The sequence below is a fragment of the Epinephelus lanceolatus genome, chromosome 19, assembly GCF_041903045.1.
Source record: "Epinephelus lanceolatus isolate andai-2023 chromosome 19, ASM4190304v1, whole genome shotgun sequence".
In the NCBI taxonomy this organism is placed as follows: domain Eukaryota; kingdom Metazoa; phylum Chordata; class Actinopteri; order Perciformes; family Serranidae; genus Epinephelus; species Epinephelus lanceolatus.
Window position 1 is genome coordinate 3,643,741 of NC_135752.1, and position 19,689 is coordinate 3,663,429.

The 19,689-nt window shown below is 42.3% G+C and overlaps 1 protein-coding gene across 2 annotated transcripts in view; it reads right to left on the minus strand.

Moving 5' to 3' along the window:
* The window catches only part of slc25a25b (solute carrier family 25 member 25b), a 31,413-nt gene extending 23,033 nt beyond the window's left edge, over positions 1 to 8,380 (minus strand). Inside the window, exon 1 of one of the 2 annotated variants that reach the window (XM_033647024.2) lies at positions 7,439 to 8,380. In XM_033647024.2, the coding sequence (XP_033502915.1) occupies positions 7,439 to 7,801 (363 nt within the window). In that variant the 5' untranslated portion in view covers positions 7,802 to 8,380. The remainder of the gene's footprint in view (positions 1 to 7,438) is intronic. The other variant, XM_033647025.2, reaches the window with a different exon arrangement.
* Positions 8,381 to 19,689: the final 11,309 nt, after the last annotated feature.

A 19,689-nucleotide genomic window follows, 5' to 3' on the forward strand; every position in this document is an offset into this window, starting at 1 on the left:
CTCGGTTGCACCTCCCTCACAGCAGAAAATTTGCTGAGTGATGCCTCCCTCCTCCCTCCTTCCTATCCTCCTACACTCTCACTGAATCATTCCAAGCACACCGTCAGCATCCAGCAGGAGATCCCATCCACCTGACAGCTGAGCTCCGCTGTATTTAAATTCTCAACATGTACCAGGTTTCTTCTGCTGGGAAAACTAGTGTTCAGCCTTTATAGAATCCTCATGACTTCCAGCTGCTTTCTGCAGACCTGTTTTACTTACTGCACTGCTCATGGACTACATTGATCCCAGTGTGAGTGATTATTGACAGAAACAGGAGCTCTCTTAATTATAGCCTGTCCACTACATAACCTGGAAGAAGACCCTACATGCAAATATTGTGACAACAAGCCTCTCTCCATCAGCAGCAGGGATTTTTTTCACATTTTAGAAAATAACAGCTTCTACTTATCAAATAATAAGCCAAACCCTAGGAAAAGACCAAAACCAACAATGTGTCAGCCTGTCTACGGGGACTTTCTGACCTCCCGCTCCCTATCCTGTTTGTGGCACTCAGCCCCAAGCCCACTGGTTCACACTAAGGACACAAATTGTTAAAAACAGCTCACAAAGATATAGTTTCATTTAAAAAAATGGCTCAGTAATTTCCTAAAAAAGGCAGGTCACTGTGCAAAGTTGTGGCCAATATTCTACGGTAATATTTTAATCACAAATTATACCTATAATTTATAATAATAATAATCTATACTTATACCTACAAAGATAATTTTGTGAATGCATATTTTCCCCCACGTTTTGGCCTCTTGTCCACAAGCAAACTGATTTTTAGGTCCCTAAAATGGAGATTTTGTAAAGTGCCTCTAAGGTACAGATCTTTTAAAACTCTGGTAATTGTGTATATGTGTGGCGTGTAAAACAGAGCGATTGGGAAACAATGATGTAATCTTCTCAACTTGCGCATGCCCATTGTTGCTTTGTGTAATGAGCATACGACAGAAAGAACAGTAACAGTGACTACCAGTTTGCTTGCCTTTTGTTTGCACTGCTTTGTCTAATGACCACTTCATGGACGGACACTGGTGTCACTGTCTACTGCATCAAATGTTTTTTCTGCCTTTTGCCTTCATTTGATATGACAGTTCAAGCATGAAAGTTTAATTATTTAAAAGTAGACATGTAGGTGAATTCACTCAAAATGTCCTCTGCACTTGTCTATGTATGATACTGTTAAACTGAGAGTGCACACAACCATGCAAGTATAATATGTCAGTACTGAACAAGGAAATGGCTTTTAAAAATCTAATAATGTTTGTCTTTCACAACTCTGCTTAAAGACCGAAACCTGAATTACAAGACCTGATTCTACTGTTGACAGAGGTGTATGGAGTCAGATTAATCGCAGTATTAATAAATACACACAGAAGGATTCACAAATGTATTTCAGGATTATATATAAATGACTCTTGCTACAAAGTATTTTTCAATGCACACAAACATAGTTATGGTTATATATACAGTAAATGTATAAAAATATATAAGGTTTAAGGGGGGTCTGAACACAACTTTTCTGTTCTTTTTTTTTTTTTTTACTATTTGAAATTGGTTAAATCTTAATTAATTGTGGAGCTGGGCAGCAATTGATTTCCTCAGCTCCTCCTTGCCACGCTCTCGCTCTCTCTGTTTATCATGCTGCTGCAGGACTGTGAACTCCAAACCGGTGACAGTTGGTGAGAAACAGCCCACACACATACAGTGACAGGTCTGACTGTTAGCATCACACAGCTAACCACACCCAATAGTTATTAAGAGGTTTAACGACAGAGTAGCCAGAGAGTTATAGTCTTACATACAATCAGACGTATACAACCAGTGGAGCTGCCCCTGGTGGCCATTAGAAACAACACTAACGTGTTAAAGGTTTTACAATGTATTGTGTGAATGCTGTCCAGACCTTTTGAATCTGTCCACTCTACCAACTTGACAGTGTAACGAGTTGACAATGCTGTCTGATTTCAGGCAGCATATGTTGATCAATTATTTTACTACTTCAAAACATAAACAAATAAGCAAAATGCAACTTAGCAATAATGAGGCAATAAGATTTAGCAAGATTTAACAAGTTATGTTATGTTGATGGCCTTCACACTGCAGAAACGGTTTCAAAACTACTGTCTGAAACTCAGTCAAGGATAAAAACAGTAGGGTGTCAGGATATAGTCTATTTTGAACCAAAACAAAACCAGTAATGCAGGATCCTCAAGCCTTGACATGAGGCTGACTGTTTGGTACTCCATTTGGACATGGCTATGACCTCTTACTGATGCCTTGTTATGACCATCTGTCACACAGGGCAGGATGGGTTCATCAGTTCATGCTGTCTTTATGCTTCTTTTTAACTGACAGGCGTGGGACCCCGCATGGTTTTGTCCTGCTATGGCTGATACTTAAAGATTTAACTATGTGTGTTCAAAGGTTTACGATGAGACCACTGCTGATCAAAGCTGTTATTTCTCTACCTGAGACTCTCCTGTTTGCTTCAACATGTGTCTCAATTTTCTTCTAAAGTAACTCACTGTAAAATACACACTGAATGAAAATTCCAGGAAGGAAACTGCATTTCTCAGATGCTGACACTGGAATTAACACCATGTTCAGCCACTGTGAAAATGCATCTTTCTTGCCCATTCTAATGTTTGGTCAAACAGTAACTACTGTAGACCCCTTTGACTTAACCTGCAGGCCTTTTACATCAACTGAAAGTTATGATTTAGTGTTTAAAGGAACTGCAAAAGTATTGATGAGCAGGTTGACTACTGCGACACAAAAAAACCCACAAATTGGCTTTAAGAGACGCTCTAGCTGTCAGTGATACAGAAAACATTATTTTGAGATAAACTGAGGCTTGACAGTTCCAGGTTGTGTAGACAGAGGAGCCTCAACCAGTGAATTGTTATTAGGGTTAATCCACACAGCTATATAACTGTGTGGTCTTGGACATCTGCCACAATGTCAAACGGCATGCAGAAGGTACTATTATTCAGTATTATGTGACTATCCTCAACAAACAAAGAGAGAAAGTTCTGGAGAAGCAGGGATTTTCACAACTCTGATCTGCTACCAGTCCGGTCTGTCATATGAGGTCAGTGAAGACTCCATTACTCAGTTACTATTGCTGCAGAGGTGTAACTGCGATTGCAATATAATGTGTATAAAATCAAACATACATCATCCACTGCCTTTCAGAAGTGATAACCTTGAAAAAATAAAGTCAAGTAACCCAATCAAAACCACTGGCTAGTAACCTCATCAAAGTCTGTGTCCAGACAGCTACTAAATACATTACGACAGTGGTACCTTGAGCGCCTTTTCGACAGCGGGGACTTAACCCAGGACTCGGAACCTTTTGAGTAAATCATGGCTTTTCGACTGCAGGGACCAGGACAGGGTCACATTTAAGTTATGGGGACTTTCTTTTACCCCCATGAAGTCCCTAATCGGGAGGTAGTACTTTCCTAGCGTTACAGAAACTTTTGGGGTGTGGCCTGCAGATCTGAACATTTCTGATTGGTTGAGTACTCACAGCAAAGATTTACAGGACAGCATGGAGACCATCAACCGCCATTTTTTTAAAAATCTGCAGTCGTAATCCAGTTTGTTTTTTGTTTTGTTGTGCTTCAACATCGACACATTAACATGAAAATACAGAAGAAAGCTTACGCAAGATGGACTGATGACAAACTGATGAAATCTGGCGGGAGCTGGAAACAGTAACACTGTAATTTCTAATTTAGTAATGTTTAGAAACGTGTTCTTTACACTGTCATGGTGACAGCTTTACTCCCACTATGAAAAGAATAATTACCCGAAATACAGTCAAATAACAGAACAAAGGGATAGTTAAGTGTTTTTTGAAGTGAGGTTGTTCAGAGTATTTATACATGGACAGTAAATTACATACAGTAGATGGCAGTCGTCAAGCCCCCAGTCTGGAGAAGCAGGCTGGAGTCCAACATCTACTGCTGTGGAGGGGCAAGCAACAAAATGTATTTTAGCCACCGAAAAAAGTCACACCTAAAAATATCAATATCAGTTTAAGTGGACACTATTATGAGAGTATTTTCACCATTTCACCTTAACGTCAGACAGTGATTCCCGATAGGAAAATGAAGACATTATATCACTCTCTTAAAAAAAAATGAATTTCCCCTCGGGGATTAATAAAGTATATAAAATTAAATTTAAAAAAAATTAAAAGCCAGACTCCAATAAGAAAAACAGCAACATTGCCGAATACAGGAGCTGCTGGTCCACCTCTGTCTCAGACGGTTACTTTGTTTGTTTTACTGTGTGACTTTTTGTTAGTTCAGATTCACTAAAGTGACACAATAACACAAACTGACTAACTGATCGATGCAGTGGTAGACCAACAGCTCCCATTTTCAGTGGGCTAAAATTACTGTTTTTGTCAACAGAGTCTGGTAGCTTTGACGAGAGCATAGATGGGAAACTGAAGCCGTGATCAGCTTTCCTGTCCAAACAGGCTGTCTAAAGGAAAGGTGAAGTGGTGAAAATACTCTTAATATAGCGCACATTTAAAATGATTTTTTTTTGGGTGGGACTTTTTTTTAGGTAGCTAAAATATGTTTTCTTACTGACCCATTTATAGTAGTACATTGCCTAGCCTCCGTGTCAGATTCCAAACTTGGAGCGTGCTGACTGACATCTATAGTGTAATATACTGTCTATGGATAAGTACCCCATACAACCCCACTTAAAAAAATGAACTATCCCTCTAAGAGTAACAACAAGCAACTTACACACACGATAATCTCATAAAGGCAATCATACAACACCTTCTGTTTAACTTGTCTTTCAGATTCTGTACCTGTTTCATTTGTTTGAATATCACGTTTAATGAAGGCCTAAAGGCTGTGATAACAAATGCTGGCTGTCATTCAGACAGCAGTTTTTTCTTTTTTTTACAGATTATTTTTATTGGCTTTTTGCCTTTATTGACAGGACAGAGGGTGAAATGGGGAGACAGAGAGAGAGAGTGGAGACTGACATGTAGCAAAGGGCCGCGAGCTGGATTCAAACCCGCGGCCGCTGCAGTGAGGCAATGTCTCTGTACATGGGGCGCTGGCACTATCCACTACGCTACCAATGCCCCAACAGCAGTTTTTTCATATGTGTTACGTAGGTTACATACATTTGGGGGGGCGGCAGTAGCTCAGTCCATAGGGACTTGGGTTGGGAACCGGAGGGTCGCCTGCTCAAGTGCCCGTCCGGACCAAAATATGGAGCGTGGACTGGTAGCTGGTGGACTGGTAGCTGATGCCAGTTCACCTCCTGGGCACTGCCGAGGTGCCCCTGAGCAAGGCACCAAACCCCCCCAACCGCCCGGAGCACCTGTCATGGGCAGCCCACTCTGACATCTCTCCACTTAGTGCATGTATAGGTCCAGTTTGTGCATGGGTGTGTTCGGACCTGTGTGTAATTGACAACAGAGTGAAAAACTGAATTTCCCCTCGGGGATTAATAAAGTATATAAAATTTAAAAAAAAAAATTACATGATCCACTGAACATGTGTCACTGTGAGGTGACACCTAAAATGCACTCCTCTACTCAGGATTGGAAATTAGCACCGACCACCAGCCAAATGCTGGTAAAATAGGCAAGTGGCTGCTAGATTTACTCTACTCACCCCAAAAAACAATGGTAATCTATTGAGTGGCTGGTTGATTTTAGAATCCAGGAGTCACACCAGCAGGTGAACAAAAAAATGTATTTCCAACCCTGAGTCTACTCCAGTGGTTCTCAAATGGTGTGCAGCAGCACACTGGTGTGCCATGATGCCAATCCAGGTGTGCTGTGGGATTTTGTGATAACCACACATTATTATTGCAATATTCGATTTGGCCTATATAAAAAGTTATGAATACATTTTTTAATTGACTGTATCGATATATTGTGCACACGCATTTCATAATAAAGAGGCAAACTCTACCGGGATGATAACAATAAAAAGGAGAGAGCAGTGAGTAGGACAATGAGTCACTTTATTGTATGGAGCAAATTACAAAAAAGCTCCAGCAAAGATGACCAACCACCAGAAGAAAAGAAAGAAAAAAAACTGTCATTAGACAGTATCACGAAAGCTACCTGTCTTTTTTTTTTTTTTTAATTTTTATTGTTTTATGTCATATTAAGAGTGATAATACATGCTATATAAGCAATTGTGCACAGATAAAAATACAGGTGTGCCTTGAAATTTTGACCACAAAAAGTCTGAAAACCACTGGTCTACTCCATTTATCAGTACAGTACACCGGTGCATCATCTGTCTTGGTTTCATCAGGGTGGACCCTAATGTAGGCAGGATGCATGTTATACTGGAGAAGACTTTTAATGTTACTGCATTTGCATCATTAGTACCTGCTTTACATTGAATTATGGTCACTGTAATGCTTTTGAAACAGAGGCATATAAAGACCCCTATTACTTTTCAACCAAACTCACTGTGAAACATTTTGAGAAATAAAGGCCTGGCTCAATTAAATGCCTGGTCTGGTTGCCAAGCAGTTCATTTTTATGTAAGTTCTTTGGCTGTATAAACCCCACTTCAGCTCATGTTAGTTAGCTGCTGAGATCACTCTTAAAAATAAATGTTTAAACTTTCATCACAATGTAGATGCTACACATTGTCAGCTTGGTTCAGTTCATCTTGCTGAAACCATGAGCACCAGAAAAGACTGTAAATCATTCACATTTTCCAGCATGACAAAAAAACAAGTGGTGACTCCCTTCCTCTGAAGCGGTCATTAAGTCAGAGTATGTGTCTATTCCTCGATTACCCAGTAATTTATTTATATTCCCTTAGTCCATAAGGGTCCAATCAAAAGAATCAGAAGTATTTTTGATAAAACATTTATCCACATAATAATATTGTTTTAACAGTGTCATAACACAACACATAATTAATATGTTATTCGAAGCCTAATTTTTATATTTTTGCAAGTAATATTCATACTTGTTTAAATAAACAATTTCATCGTATTTCCCATCTTTGCTAAGCAACAGTTTTGTGTAAAATGAAGTAAAGGTCTGTCCCATATAGATGCTTGTCCCTAATATAAGCCTATTGAGTTCAGTGATTTCAGCAAATAATAGCCCAGGCTACTAATTAAAGATTTACAGTTTTGGCATTTACCCTGCTGATGTGGTGTTTTCTTTATTTTCTTGTGCCACCGTCCCTCACTGTTACTGCCCCTTGTTACTTATCTGCTTTGCTGACTAACACCCAACTGTTATCTGTCAAACTATCTGTTCTCCTACACGGAAACACTAAGACAGAAATTTGGACAGCAACACAAGACAGGACAAATTACACAAGAAAAGAAAGCCTCATCCATTTGAGCTGAAATTATGCCCACTTACCATGAGCTCATGTTCAGTGCGATGTACCCCTAATTTCTTCAGGCCAATTGTCAGGTCGTTGATACAAATGCCTCCATCCCCGTTCACATCCAGGACCTGGAACAACACTTTGAGTCTGTGCTCCTGCTCAGACCCTCCACATATATCACATGGATTCGCTGAATGACCGGGGTCCGAGTGCCAGTCGGCAGCAACGGGATGTAGAGGTACTGGTTTAAATGGGGCAGCTGATGACGGGTCCACGGTGTGCCCGCCTCCGCCTCCGCCACCCGGGTCGACTCCCCGGTGGCTCTCACCCGATCGACATTGGCAGAACACATCACTGAGCAAAGGGGGCATCAACGAGCCCTGCTGGTGCATCATACGTGTCCGGTAATGTTCGCCTCAACAGCTGGACACACTACAGCAACACTGTCAACCGGTTGAGAACTTAGTCAAAGAGCACTTGACTCCACCGTTATATCTCGAGCCGTGACTACCACGTCACATGTCCCTCCATTTCAGCCGGCACTGAAAGGAAAAGCTACCAGAAGCCGGTTAGCTTACAAACCAGGCTTTTTACCACGAACACATTCTCGGGCTTTACCTGGCACGAAAACGGTTCTTTCTCTTTAATTCACTTGATAAGTAAGGTCAGCTACATACCGTTTTCGACGTAAAGTAGAACTAACCGAAATGTTATAGATGCCGGTGAAACGATAAGAGGATCCTGAACTGTCAGCGTCTTTATCGTCCGTTAAAATGACTTCACAGCATCGAAGGTTACCATTTACACGGGGCTCGTGTATTGCACATCACGAAAAACAAGGTTCCTGTTTGAAGACCGTTAAGAATATGATGTTTGTTTCGATATTTAAGTGCCGTTAACTTGCCGACTGTCAAGAAAAGAAACGTATTTGGCTCCGGGAGCCGGGTGCGCCAGAAGTCTCGCTGTTCAACGCGAGATTACAGTGTGACTACATTAAAGGTTCAGATATTTGGTATTTAGCCTTCAGGCCTGACAGGTGTCTACTTTCTAAGACAGAACGAGCCCTTCAGGAAATAATCCTTGAAAAAAAATGACGGAGCATAGCTTTTATGTACATTTCAGAAAATGCAACTAAAGTTTGAGAATAATGAACCAACATACAAGAAAATTATATGAAACCTATTCACACAAACCTGCTGATGGTACAACACACTGGCGCCACCTTTTGTTTCAGTGTAAGGCTAGCCAACCTTACAAATCAGAGGTACAAAACTTCTCTACAGTCAATGGGCACAGTGTATTCAAAAAATAATGCGATGGAAAATCCTGTGACAATTTCATGATATAGGGGACTGCTCATTATTTATGAGGTGGGGGCTGGTGCAAAACAGGGATGCCATGTCAAATATTTTTAAGATCTACGGAAAGACTTATTTATTTACTTATTTATTTATTAGTATGGGGGAGATTTTTAAATTTTTAAATACCATCTGAACCCAAAAAGCTGCTGGCAGGCTTGAAAGGCAAAATCACAGCAATTATCGTAGCCAGACTTGGGAAAAAATACACATAATGTGCATAGAATGCTTCTGTCAGGAAATATAACCAAATTTAAGTAAAAAATTGTGGTATTTCATCAAAATCACTTTATTCTCTGTGCAAATATTGCCAAATAAACTGTTAAAAAATAATAAAAGAAATACAAAATAAAAAATAAATTTAAAAAAATATTAAAATTTATAACAATGATGCAATTTGGATTTTGCTTAACCCTGACTCATATTTAACTACTGAAAGCTGCTTTTCATCCATCTTGAGTCAATATCAACAGTACGGGTGGGACATGTTCTCCAACATACTGCATCGCAAGAGGATAAGGTGATGAGCATACCATATTCATGCACAGTATATTTAATAAACAGATTACCTGAATTTGTAAAACTCTAAATATATGTAGAGATGTGCCATTATTTCATTGCTATTTCCTGCAAGTGGCAGCTTCTCTTAATTTAGCTCTCTAAAGTTTTGCAGGTGTAAAATAAATTCAATGAAGTAGTTTAGTCTTTTTATATTTGTAAAAATTTAGTCCTACTCTGTGTCTGATGATGTAATACTGATATTTTTGTATTATTTAATGAAGGGTGGGCAAATTCTCTCATGAGTGGCTCTGTAAAATATAATAATACCAAATACATCTTGTCCCCGACATAGGAAGGGGTTCTGAGCAGATCCAAAACCATAAAGCTGTTTGAGTTGTAAATACTACCAGAAGAGAGAGAGAGGGGGCCCTCCAACAAAGTGTTGGGTGGAGAATGGGCCCTTATGAGTGATTGCCACATTGGAAATATGTGTTCAAAGAAGAACTCTCATTATATGAAAACTGTGCCATATGCTTTATAAGCCCTTGAAAAAGGCAAACCCATCTTGTTTTTTTTTTTTACTTTTTTTGTAAAATAGTCAATACCATCATTATAAACGATTAAATTGTTGAATAAAACTAATAATTTCTCAGTTTCTTTGGTATTTTCAATGATATACACATTGCTGGGTAATATGTATGTTACTGTTATCCAATGTCAAGTCTCTGATCATGTCGAGATGATATGTGCACATTAGCCCCATCATAATAGCATGCACTGGGGCCCGTCTTAAGTACCCTACGCCACTGCCTGCATCAGAGAGTTATTAGAAGAGTTAACAGCAGATAATGTTAGGCATTTTGGTGGTCTTTCCCCAAATGAAGCTTATGGGCACACATTATAAGTCATGGTGTTAAATGCTGATGTGAGCAGGCATTTACTATGATCACTTACTTTACCTCTACATTCACCCTTCCATGACAGGAAAGGTATGACGAAAAGTGGAGTTCCGAACACAGCAGCACCCACTCTGCCTGATGGAGAAAATACAGTCCCTTAAATTGTACAGGCTTGTTCATGAGGATTAAAAGACTTAGAGGGCACAGAGCCAAAACCAGTAAGCAGCCTTCACATGTGACAGGCAGCGGTCACATCAGAGGTTCAGTGTAGCAGCACAAGCAAACAGTCAAGTGGAAAGGAAAGTGGGAAAGTTGTTCAGTAAGTACAAAACCAGTAAAACTTTGAGTTAGTTACAGAAGTTATGTAGTACCTATTGTAACTGAAGAAGCAGTAATACACTGTAAACACCAATCCATCCATGACAAAAAAATTTAATGTAAAGTCTATACTCTTAGAAAAGATTTCTGCACACTTACATCTATGCAGTGTTACTTTTACATGCCTATCAACTGTTGCCTCATGTGTGCTCTGATGAGTGCCTAAAACACTGAAAGGTCAACAATAAAGTCAAACACTGCATAGATGTTAGTGTGCAGAATTTTTTTCTACACGTTTGGACTGCAAACAGATGACAGCTTGATTGACAGCTGTCAGAAGTCACAATGACAGATGACAGCACACTCAGGTGACTGATGACCAGTCGATGAGTAATATAGGGAATATTAATTAATTGAAAAAAATAATTAGAAATATAACCAACAACAAAAGGGCATAAGTATTAAATAACAATAACAGAGAAATGTATAGTTTCTGTAATTTTACTATCGTGAATATGTTAGAATTTGCAATGAATTCTTTTTTGCAAATTCTCCTGCCCTTCCTCTGGTTATATAAGTCAGTCTTTCCAATGCAACACAAAATGCCATCTTTCTCACCCGCATATTACCACCATATACTACTTGAATGTATATCTATTTTTCTCCAAGAAAAAGCTGTCATTCTCCTGGCCTGCAGGAGTCCAAAGTCAATTAAAGGTATCAGTTGTGAACTAGTAACAAAGTTCTTTGGATATTTGCTGAATACACACAATTGCGCCTGGTGAGGTACCTTCATTCCAACAATCTCAGATATAGTCTCAACAACTGTCTTCCAGTATTCTTGCAATTTTGGACAATCCAATACACAGAACAGAGTCCCCTTTACTTCTAAACATTTAATACAAGTGTCTGGGAATGGTTCAGTTTGATCGGGGTAATGTAAGTTCTCATCAACCTTGTGTATTGCAATAATTTTATTTTCCCACTGATTGATTTTGTTTTTGAGCTTTAAAGCATACCCTCTCCCAACCAGTCTCTTCTATGTCTTTTTGAAGATTTAGTCTCCATCCCTCAAGCCTATCAATAGTAGACGCTGTATTATATGTTTTCAAAGCTTTATAAAATAAAGAAACTTGACTTCTCCCTCTCAGGTTTTTGAGATTTTCAAGATGTAAAAAACGTGGTTCAAATGTTTAATCCGTATGCTTGGATAGTATGAAATGCTTCATTTGTAAAAATTTAAAAAGTGTCTTTAGGGCTATGGTATTTCTTTCTGACACAACTAATCAAAAGTAAGAATGTTACCATCCAGATAAAGGTCCTCTATTTTCCGTGCACCTTTGTTAACCAAAATTTTAAAAGCACTATCCACCCTTTCTGTCCCGAAATATGTATTGCCCCATACAGGGGAGAAGCAAGAAATAGAGGGGGTATCCCCAATATGCTGATGCGCCTTACACCAAATGTCAATAGTATTTTTGAGGAAAGCGTTCTCTGTTGGTCTTGTCAGGTTTCTTGGGTCTGCAGAGTATAAATACAGCTTATTGGGAGGTTCGTTATTGATGCCCTTTAAGTATTTACCCAGGTTGGAGGATTCTCCATTAAAAAATAAAACATTGCAGAGTGAAACTGAGCAGACCATTAATACCAATTCAAGTTTGGAAGTCATAGCCCTCCTCTTTCTTAAGGCAGGTAAAGCAGCCTGAGTAAACATTGGTGACGAGGGCCATCCCTGGCGAGTAGATTGTTCCAAGATTATTAGTTTAGAAATTATATTATTTGTTAGGACAGTGGCTATCAGGTTTGTATATAAAATCTTAATCCATTTAAGAAGGTTATTTCCAAATCCAAATCTAGAGTGCCCTCTCATTTTTGGCTGGGTGCCAAGGCCACGTGGCAGCTGTGTCTCCGCCTTTTGGGTCTTATGGCAGTGGTGCCATTGGCTCCTCTACACATGCGCTTGGTCCAGTACTGCGTCACCAGGTGCTCTCTACAGCTGTGTCCCTGGAGGGGTGGGGCGCACTCCACGAGGGCAGGGGCACCAGTTGCGTCTGGAGCGCCCACTGGATGGGCCAGAATATCAGTGTTCTAGAACTGAGAGTCATTCACCTGGCCCTCCAGCATTTTCTCCCGAGTCTGCAAGGCCGTCATGTGCTAGTAAGAGCCGAAAGCACAGTGGCAGCAGCATATGTCAACAGGCAAGGGGGTCTGGGCAGAATAGCACACAGGCTGTGGACCTGGGCATAGACACGGTTCCTGATCGTCAGGGCTATTTACGTACATGCCCAGATTGGTGAACCAGGGGGCGGACCTACTCTCCAGGGGAGGCCCAAGTCCAGGGGACTGGAGGCTTCACCCAGAGGTGGGTGGGGAGATCTGGCATGACTTCGGTAGAGCAGTGGCCAATCTGTTCGCAACCAGGGACAATGCCCATCGCCCACTGTTCTTTTCCTACTGTTCTTACCATCCATTTAAAAAGGCTATTTCCAAATCCAAATCTAGGCAGGACATGAAATAAATATGGCCATTCTATTCTATCAAAGGCCTGTCGGGCATGTAGCGACAATATTGTTGTATCTTTAATGTCAGATTTTTCATGAATTAAGTTAAGGACTCTTCTTTTATTATGAAACCCTTGGTATTTTTGCACAAAACCATGCTGATCACTATTAACTAAATGTGGTATATATGGGTCTAATCGATTTGCTAGAACTTTGCAGAGTATTTTTATATCTTATTAAACTAATTGGTCTGAATAACTAACACTCTGTGGAAGGTTTATCCGGTTTCAGGATCAGTGTTATCGTGGCTAGCCTTAAAGAAAGTGGGAGAGTTCCATTTTGAAAGGATTCGTCATACATTTTTAGGAGCAGGACAAGTAGTTTTTCTTGAAATGTTTTGTAAATTTGCTTGGCAGACCATCAGGCCCTGGCACTTTTCCAAGGTTAATGTTTTGGATAGCCTGTGAAATCTCTGATCAAGATATATGTCTCGTTCTTTAGAGGCTTGATGGCATTCAGATCTAAATAAGGATTCCTAAAAATCTCTACAACTGTTATTGATTTCCAGTGGGTCTGCTGTTTGGTTTCCCAAAGAGGTTATTATACTATTAACTGCTCTGTCAGATTGTATTTTTCGCCAAGCCAAAGGTTTCCCAGCTTTCTCCTCTTGATCTTATTATGATTGTTTCAACCACATTAAGCTTCTTGCAGCTGTGTCAGCAGATAATTTGTTACATTGGGCTCTCCGAAGTAGCAGATCTCTTTGTTTTGTTCAGTCTCTTCCCATATTTGCTGCAGAGAGTTCAGAAGGAGGAAGTGCAGCTGACCCTGGTGGCTCCAAACTGGCCCCACATGACATGGTTCTCGGAGGTGGTGCCTCTCGTGGCCAGGAGGCCATGGGAGCTCCCTGTCTGGCGGGTCCTCCTGAGTCAGGTGCAGGGGGCCCTGCTGCATCCCTTTCCACAGGGGCACAGATTTTGGGCCTGGCCCTTGAGAGGGCTGGTCGGCTAGGCTTGGGACTTGCGCAGTCAGTTGTTCAGACCATGCGGAGTGCTCGGGCACCGTCTATGAGGGCTGCATATTCTCACCACCGGGAGCTCTTTGCATCATGGTGCACAACTAACTGGATCGATGCACTGACATGTACAGCCCCAGAGTTGCTCTGATACCTGCAGGAGCTGCTTGAGGCAAGAAAATCACCTACAACCCTTAGAGGTATGGTGGCAGCTATCAAGGCTGCTCGTACAGGTAATTATAGGCTTGCAGATGGTGACTGCAGCCTCATCTCTCAGTTCCTGAAGGGTGCACAGAGGCTTGCACTGCACACCAGGACGCCAACCATTCCTCCGTGGGAACTGGGTCAGGTGTTGGCTGCCCTGCAGCAGGAACCTTTTAAGCCTCTGCAGTCAGTCAGCATTAAGAAGCTGTCTCATAAAGTGTTTTTTTCTCTTGGAAGTGACATCAGTCAAAAGAGTGGGGGAACTGCATGCTCTGTCAGTGGATAAGAGCTGTTGTTTCCTGACGGATGAAGTTGGATTCATATTGCGTCCAAACCCTGCATTCCTGCCAAAAGTACTCACAGACTGTCATTTGAATCAGTCAGTGGAGGTGCGACCCTACAACCCTTCCAAGGAGGGTAGTGAGGGTCAAAAAGACTCAAATCTCTGTCCTGTTAGAGCCCTGAAGGTCTATGTTTGGCAAGCTGCAGCGTTTAGAAAGACAGACCAACTCTTTGTCTGCTTTAAGGCCCAGTGCCAGGGCCAGCCAGTGTCAAAGGCTAGGCTGTCTCATTGGGTCGCAGAGCCAGTTCAGCAGGCTTACAGAGGGGCAGGCATGCCAGTACTGGTGGGTGCGCGAGAACACCCAACACGAGGTGTAGCTACCTCGTTGGCCTTGTGGCAGGGTGCTTCCCTCTCTGAGGTCTGTGCACCTGCTACATGGTCAAGTCCATCCACAATTGCCAGATTTTACTGCCTGAAGGTGGCTGCTGGCACCTCCGCGTGTACTGAGTGCCACCACACAGTTGGCCATGTAATTCCATGCCCCTGAGCAGGAGGGGCGCCTTACCCAGCCAGAGTGGTGTTGTATATCATTGTCAGTGGCCTGGCAGCAGGCTGGCCAACTGAGCGGTCTTCCTGCACCCAACCTCTGCATATGGCGGGGTTGGTCGTGCTTATGGTTGTGTCTGGCACCTGGGCATTGGTACAGTGACACACAGCGTCTGTGGTGTTACCGTCCGTTGAATGCGCAAGATGTTGTACATTTGTTTGTAATTCATTCATGTTTTTTTCGTTTATACACACCTATTGGGTATTTTCTGTAGTTAAAGCACCTGGTGGCAGGGACGTCTCATTTGAATACCAGGGGAGGGCTTGTGTACCTGCATCTGCTCTGCCTCCTGGGGCCCCTCATGGTGTGTCTTAAAGGGTTCCCATAGTTACGATATAACTACTGGGTGGGGAGATAATCTCAATACGATAGAGAACGTTCAGTTACTTTGTAACCTTGGTTCTCTGACTGACCACGTAAAGTGGTGTGTCTAAAAGATCATTATTTTCCACATCAATAACCCCAGATGGGGATAATTTCCCATGGTTATAACGTAATCTCCTCACTCAGAGAACCAAGGTTACAAAGTAAGCAAATGTTAATATCCGTGAGGTCTTCAACTCCTTGCTCCGGAAGAATTTCTTGTGCATCCTAGGGGAAGTTGGGGACATGGAATCCGGGTGGTCCATGTGCCAAGCCTATATTGTGGAGGCGGCTGCTAGGAACTGTGGTCAGAAGGTTGTTGTTGGCAGCAACCTAAGAATCCGCTGGTGGACACCAGCGGTGAGGGATGCCATCAGGCTGAAGAAGAAGGCCTTTCGGGTCTGGCTGGCGCAGGGGTCACCTGAAGCAACAGACAGCTACTGGTTGGCCAAAAGGGCTGCAGCTGTGGTGGTTGCTTAAACAAAAAAACATTTGTGGGAGGACGTTCTGGCAAACTGTTAGATGCCTCAAGAAGAGAGAGCAGGGCTTGTCTTAGGCTGTGCTCAGAAGAGAAGATCTGCTGATCTGAACTGGGGATATCGTCAAGCGATGGAGGGAGCTCTTTGAGGAACTCCTGAATCTGGCCATCACGTCCTCTGTGGAGGAGGCAGAGCCTGAAGACTTGGGGGAACTCTTGCCCATATCCCTAGCAGATGTCGCTGAGGTAGTCAAGAAGCTCCCCAGTGACAAGGTATTAGGTGTGGTCCCCATTTTCAAAAAAGTGGACCAGAGGGTGCACTGTGTTTTGTGGACTTGGAGAAGGCTTATGACCGCGTCCCTTGGGGAGCCTTATGTCTGGTTCACAGTACACGACATTTCAAAATCGTGCCATGACTTGGCCAACAGACATGACAGACTACACGATGGTCCACACCACTCAATTTGATCAGTCACTCAATTTTATTTATAAAGCCCAATATCACACATAACAATTTGCCTCAGAGGGCTTTACAGCATACGACTTCCCCCTGTCCTTTGGACCTTCACAGTGGATAAGGAAAAAACTCCCCACAAAAAAACCCTTATACAGGGAAAAAAAATGGTAGAAACCTCAGGAAGAGCAACTGAGGAGGGATCCCTCTTCCAGGACGGACAGACAATCATCCCCGGTCATCTTTCATGAGGTTTGTGATCACATCAGGTTATTCTTGTCATATCTTTATTATTACTACTATTATTTCAGTCACTGTGGCTGTTCATCTGCCAGCCGAAATGTTGTTGTAGTAATGTAAAAAAGTGCCACCAGATGGCAGGAGCTACAATTGAACTACCTTACGCAAACATGCAAGTCACTGAATCCTCCACAACAAATTCCTGCAAATCTTTCACAATAAAAGCCTGTTTAGAAAATGAAGAGATTCTCAACAGAAGTTGTAAGGGGCTTTTCATTTTATATAGATACAAGAAGTGTTGAGTTTGAAATGATGGTGTGATGCATTAACTTTATCAAGGCAAACGGGAGTGAAAAAAGTAAAAATATCCAAATACAGAGGGAATAATAAATAATAGCCCGTTTATAATGTCGTCTGTTTCAAATTAAGCTGTTAGCCTCTGCAGTTGTGGGGAGTAAAAGCCCTACCACTATTTTTTTAGTTCTTCTTACTTTATGTCCACCTCCATTATGAAGAAATAACATTGTTTGTTAGCTTGACGCTAATGGCAGTACTCGCCAGGTGCAAGTGCCTCTGCTGTTTCACGCCATCATTTTTTCCTTTTTTCTCTATGTGGTAACATCCCAAGAGGAAATATCAAAAAGCCTGGGGTAATGTTGTCATACATTTGTCTACGGCAGCAGATCGTTCTGTGTTACTCTTGGTCAAAGTGATGGTTGTGACGGGAGAAATCGGGAACAAGAAAAAGAAAATCAAACATGCTAGACCTTCAGTTGGAATGTCATGAGGCGCCCCAGATGTGGCATCGGTTGTCGTCTGTTATGACACACTACACGAGATGACACAATGGATTATCGCGTATTACACTCATTGTCGTTCATGATCCATGCCGACACCGTACATCGCTGCATTGGGCTATAATCGGGCTGATATCGTGTAGTGTGAACCAGGCATTAGGGGGCGCTCCAGGATTACGAGGTACTGGGATGGCTGTTACGAGCCATCCAGTGCCTGTATGACCAAAGTGAGAGCTGCGTCTGCATACTCAAACACGTTCTCAGTGGGTGTTGTTGGCCTCCCCCAGGGTTGACCCTTGTCACTGATCCTGTTTGTGATACTTATGGACAGGATCTCAAGGTGCAGCCAGGGGGAGGAAGTGGTCCGGTTTGGGAGCCTCAGAATTACATCTCTGCTCTTTGCAGATGATGGGGTTCTGTTGGATTCATCACACTTTGACCTCCAGCATGCACTGGGGAATTGAAAGTTGAGTGAGTCAATCAGGGTTTAGGATGTTACAGTGATGAAAAACTTCCTCAAATACCTCCAACTTTGTATGTATGTATGTATTTGCATAATAATGAAGACACATAAGGATACAAGCCTGCTATAGGAAGAATGGGTTTCACAGTGCATTAGGCCTAACAGGTAACAAATACTGATACTGTAACTTGTCTAATTACTCCATGTACAGTCTCTGCTGTACTTTCAAAGTACATAAACCATTTCTTCCTTTACTGAAAATGTACTGAATAAAGAAGGTTTGCATTTTCCCTTTGTAGAGATCCGGGGATTTACCAGATCAGGCAAGGAGAAAACTATTACTGCAAATATATATAACATGAAGCTGTAATACTGAGTGCATATGAAAACCAAAGTTTCTTTAAAGCCGCTACAAGGAACTTTTAACTGGATATGCAAAAGTCTCTCGTTTCTGCTGATGTCTGTGCGTGACCTACAACAGCAAATGAGACCATCAGTGTGAAGATAAGCTATTTCTATATAGTGTATATCCATACCTTTAGGAAACTGTGTCCAGGTCGCCACAGGTCACTTCCAGGATGAAGCGATTTACGGCACTCAGACGACACACTTCATCTTACCTAGCTGCTTACATTTAGTGACTCTTATAAATAGTCGCTATTCCTCCTCCTCAACCCGACGTCCGCGGGGAGTTAACATAGCAGCAATCATCGGGTAAAAGTTCTGTGAAAGAACTGGACTCACCAACAGTCAGCCACGTCTCAGTCACACAGAGAAAATCCAATCCTCGGGAAGTCAGGAAATCCTTCAGGATAAATGTTTTGTTCGCTAGCGATCTAGCATTTACCAGCCCAATCCTGGCAGGAGCCGGCGGGTCCACGGCGTTAGCTGTCCGGGGAGCCACACACAGAGGCCGCAGGTTGCGCATATTCACCCCGCGCCAGCGGGAACGAGGAGAGCAGGGGCCGCGGGGCTGGAACACCTCATCCGGGCCGACGACAGGTATCAGCCAGGCGTCGACGGGGTCCAGCGAGTGCCGAGAAATAAAGAGGTGAGGCACTGCTCCATACTCAGTCCAAGAAGCCGTGGAAGTGCTCGCCAAACAGGCCTTCAGCCTTACCAGCCGACCGCTGCATTTACCCCGGCGGCGGTGTTGCTTACGCCGGAGAGGTGGAGCTGGGGCGCGGCAGAGGTGAGCTCTGTACATCTCTGTGAAATGTAGGCTTCATTCCAGCAAAACACTACCGCTTTTGTCCACAGGGTCGCCAAAATTAACTCAAAATGAAAGTTCTTTGTAGCATAAAGCATATACATTTTTCAGGTGGCTAGTTTAATCAGTGACGGTGCAACATACATTATGTAAGACTTTTAACAACATCAGATAAGTGTAGTGTGTAAAAGTCACCTTACTTTCACTCACAGGATTGAAAAGGACACATATATCTTTCATAATTAGACTTTGTTTCACTGTTAGTAGGAGAACTATGGTGGCTGAAAATGCAAAAATGTAAAAATGCTAATGGCCTAGAGCTAGTGTAAGATTTGTCCGCTCTGGGCTACTGTAGAACAACATGGCAGACTCTGTAGGAGAGGATCTGGTCCATAGACATATATACATAGACGCTGCATCGAGTGCCTGAGCGCGTCCTCGCCGGCCGCCATCTTGGATGGGTCTCGCTTCGCCTCCACAGTGCATTCACTTCTATTGAGGAAGGAGCTGTATGCACAAGTAAAATAGAATAACTCACTGAATTTTCAACTGATTTTCACGCGGTTTGGTTTGTTATAAACAGCACACATGT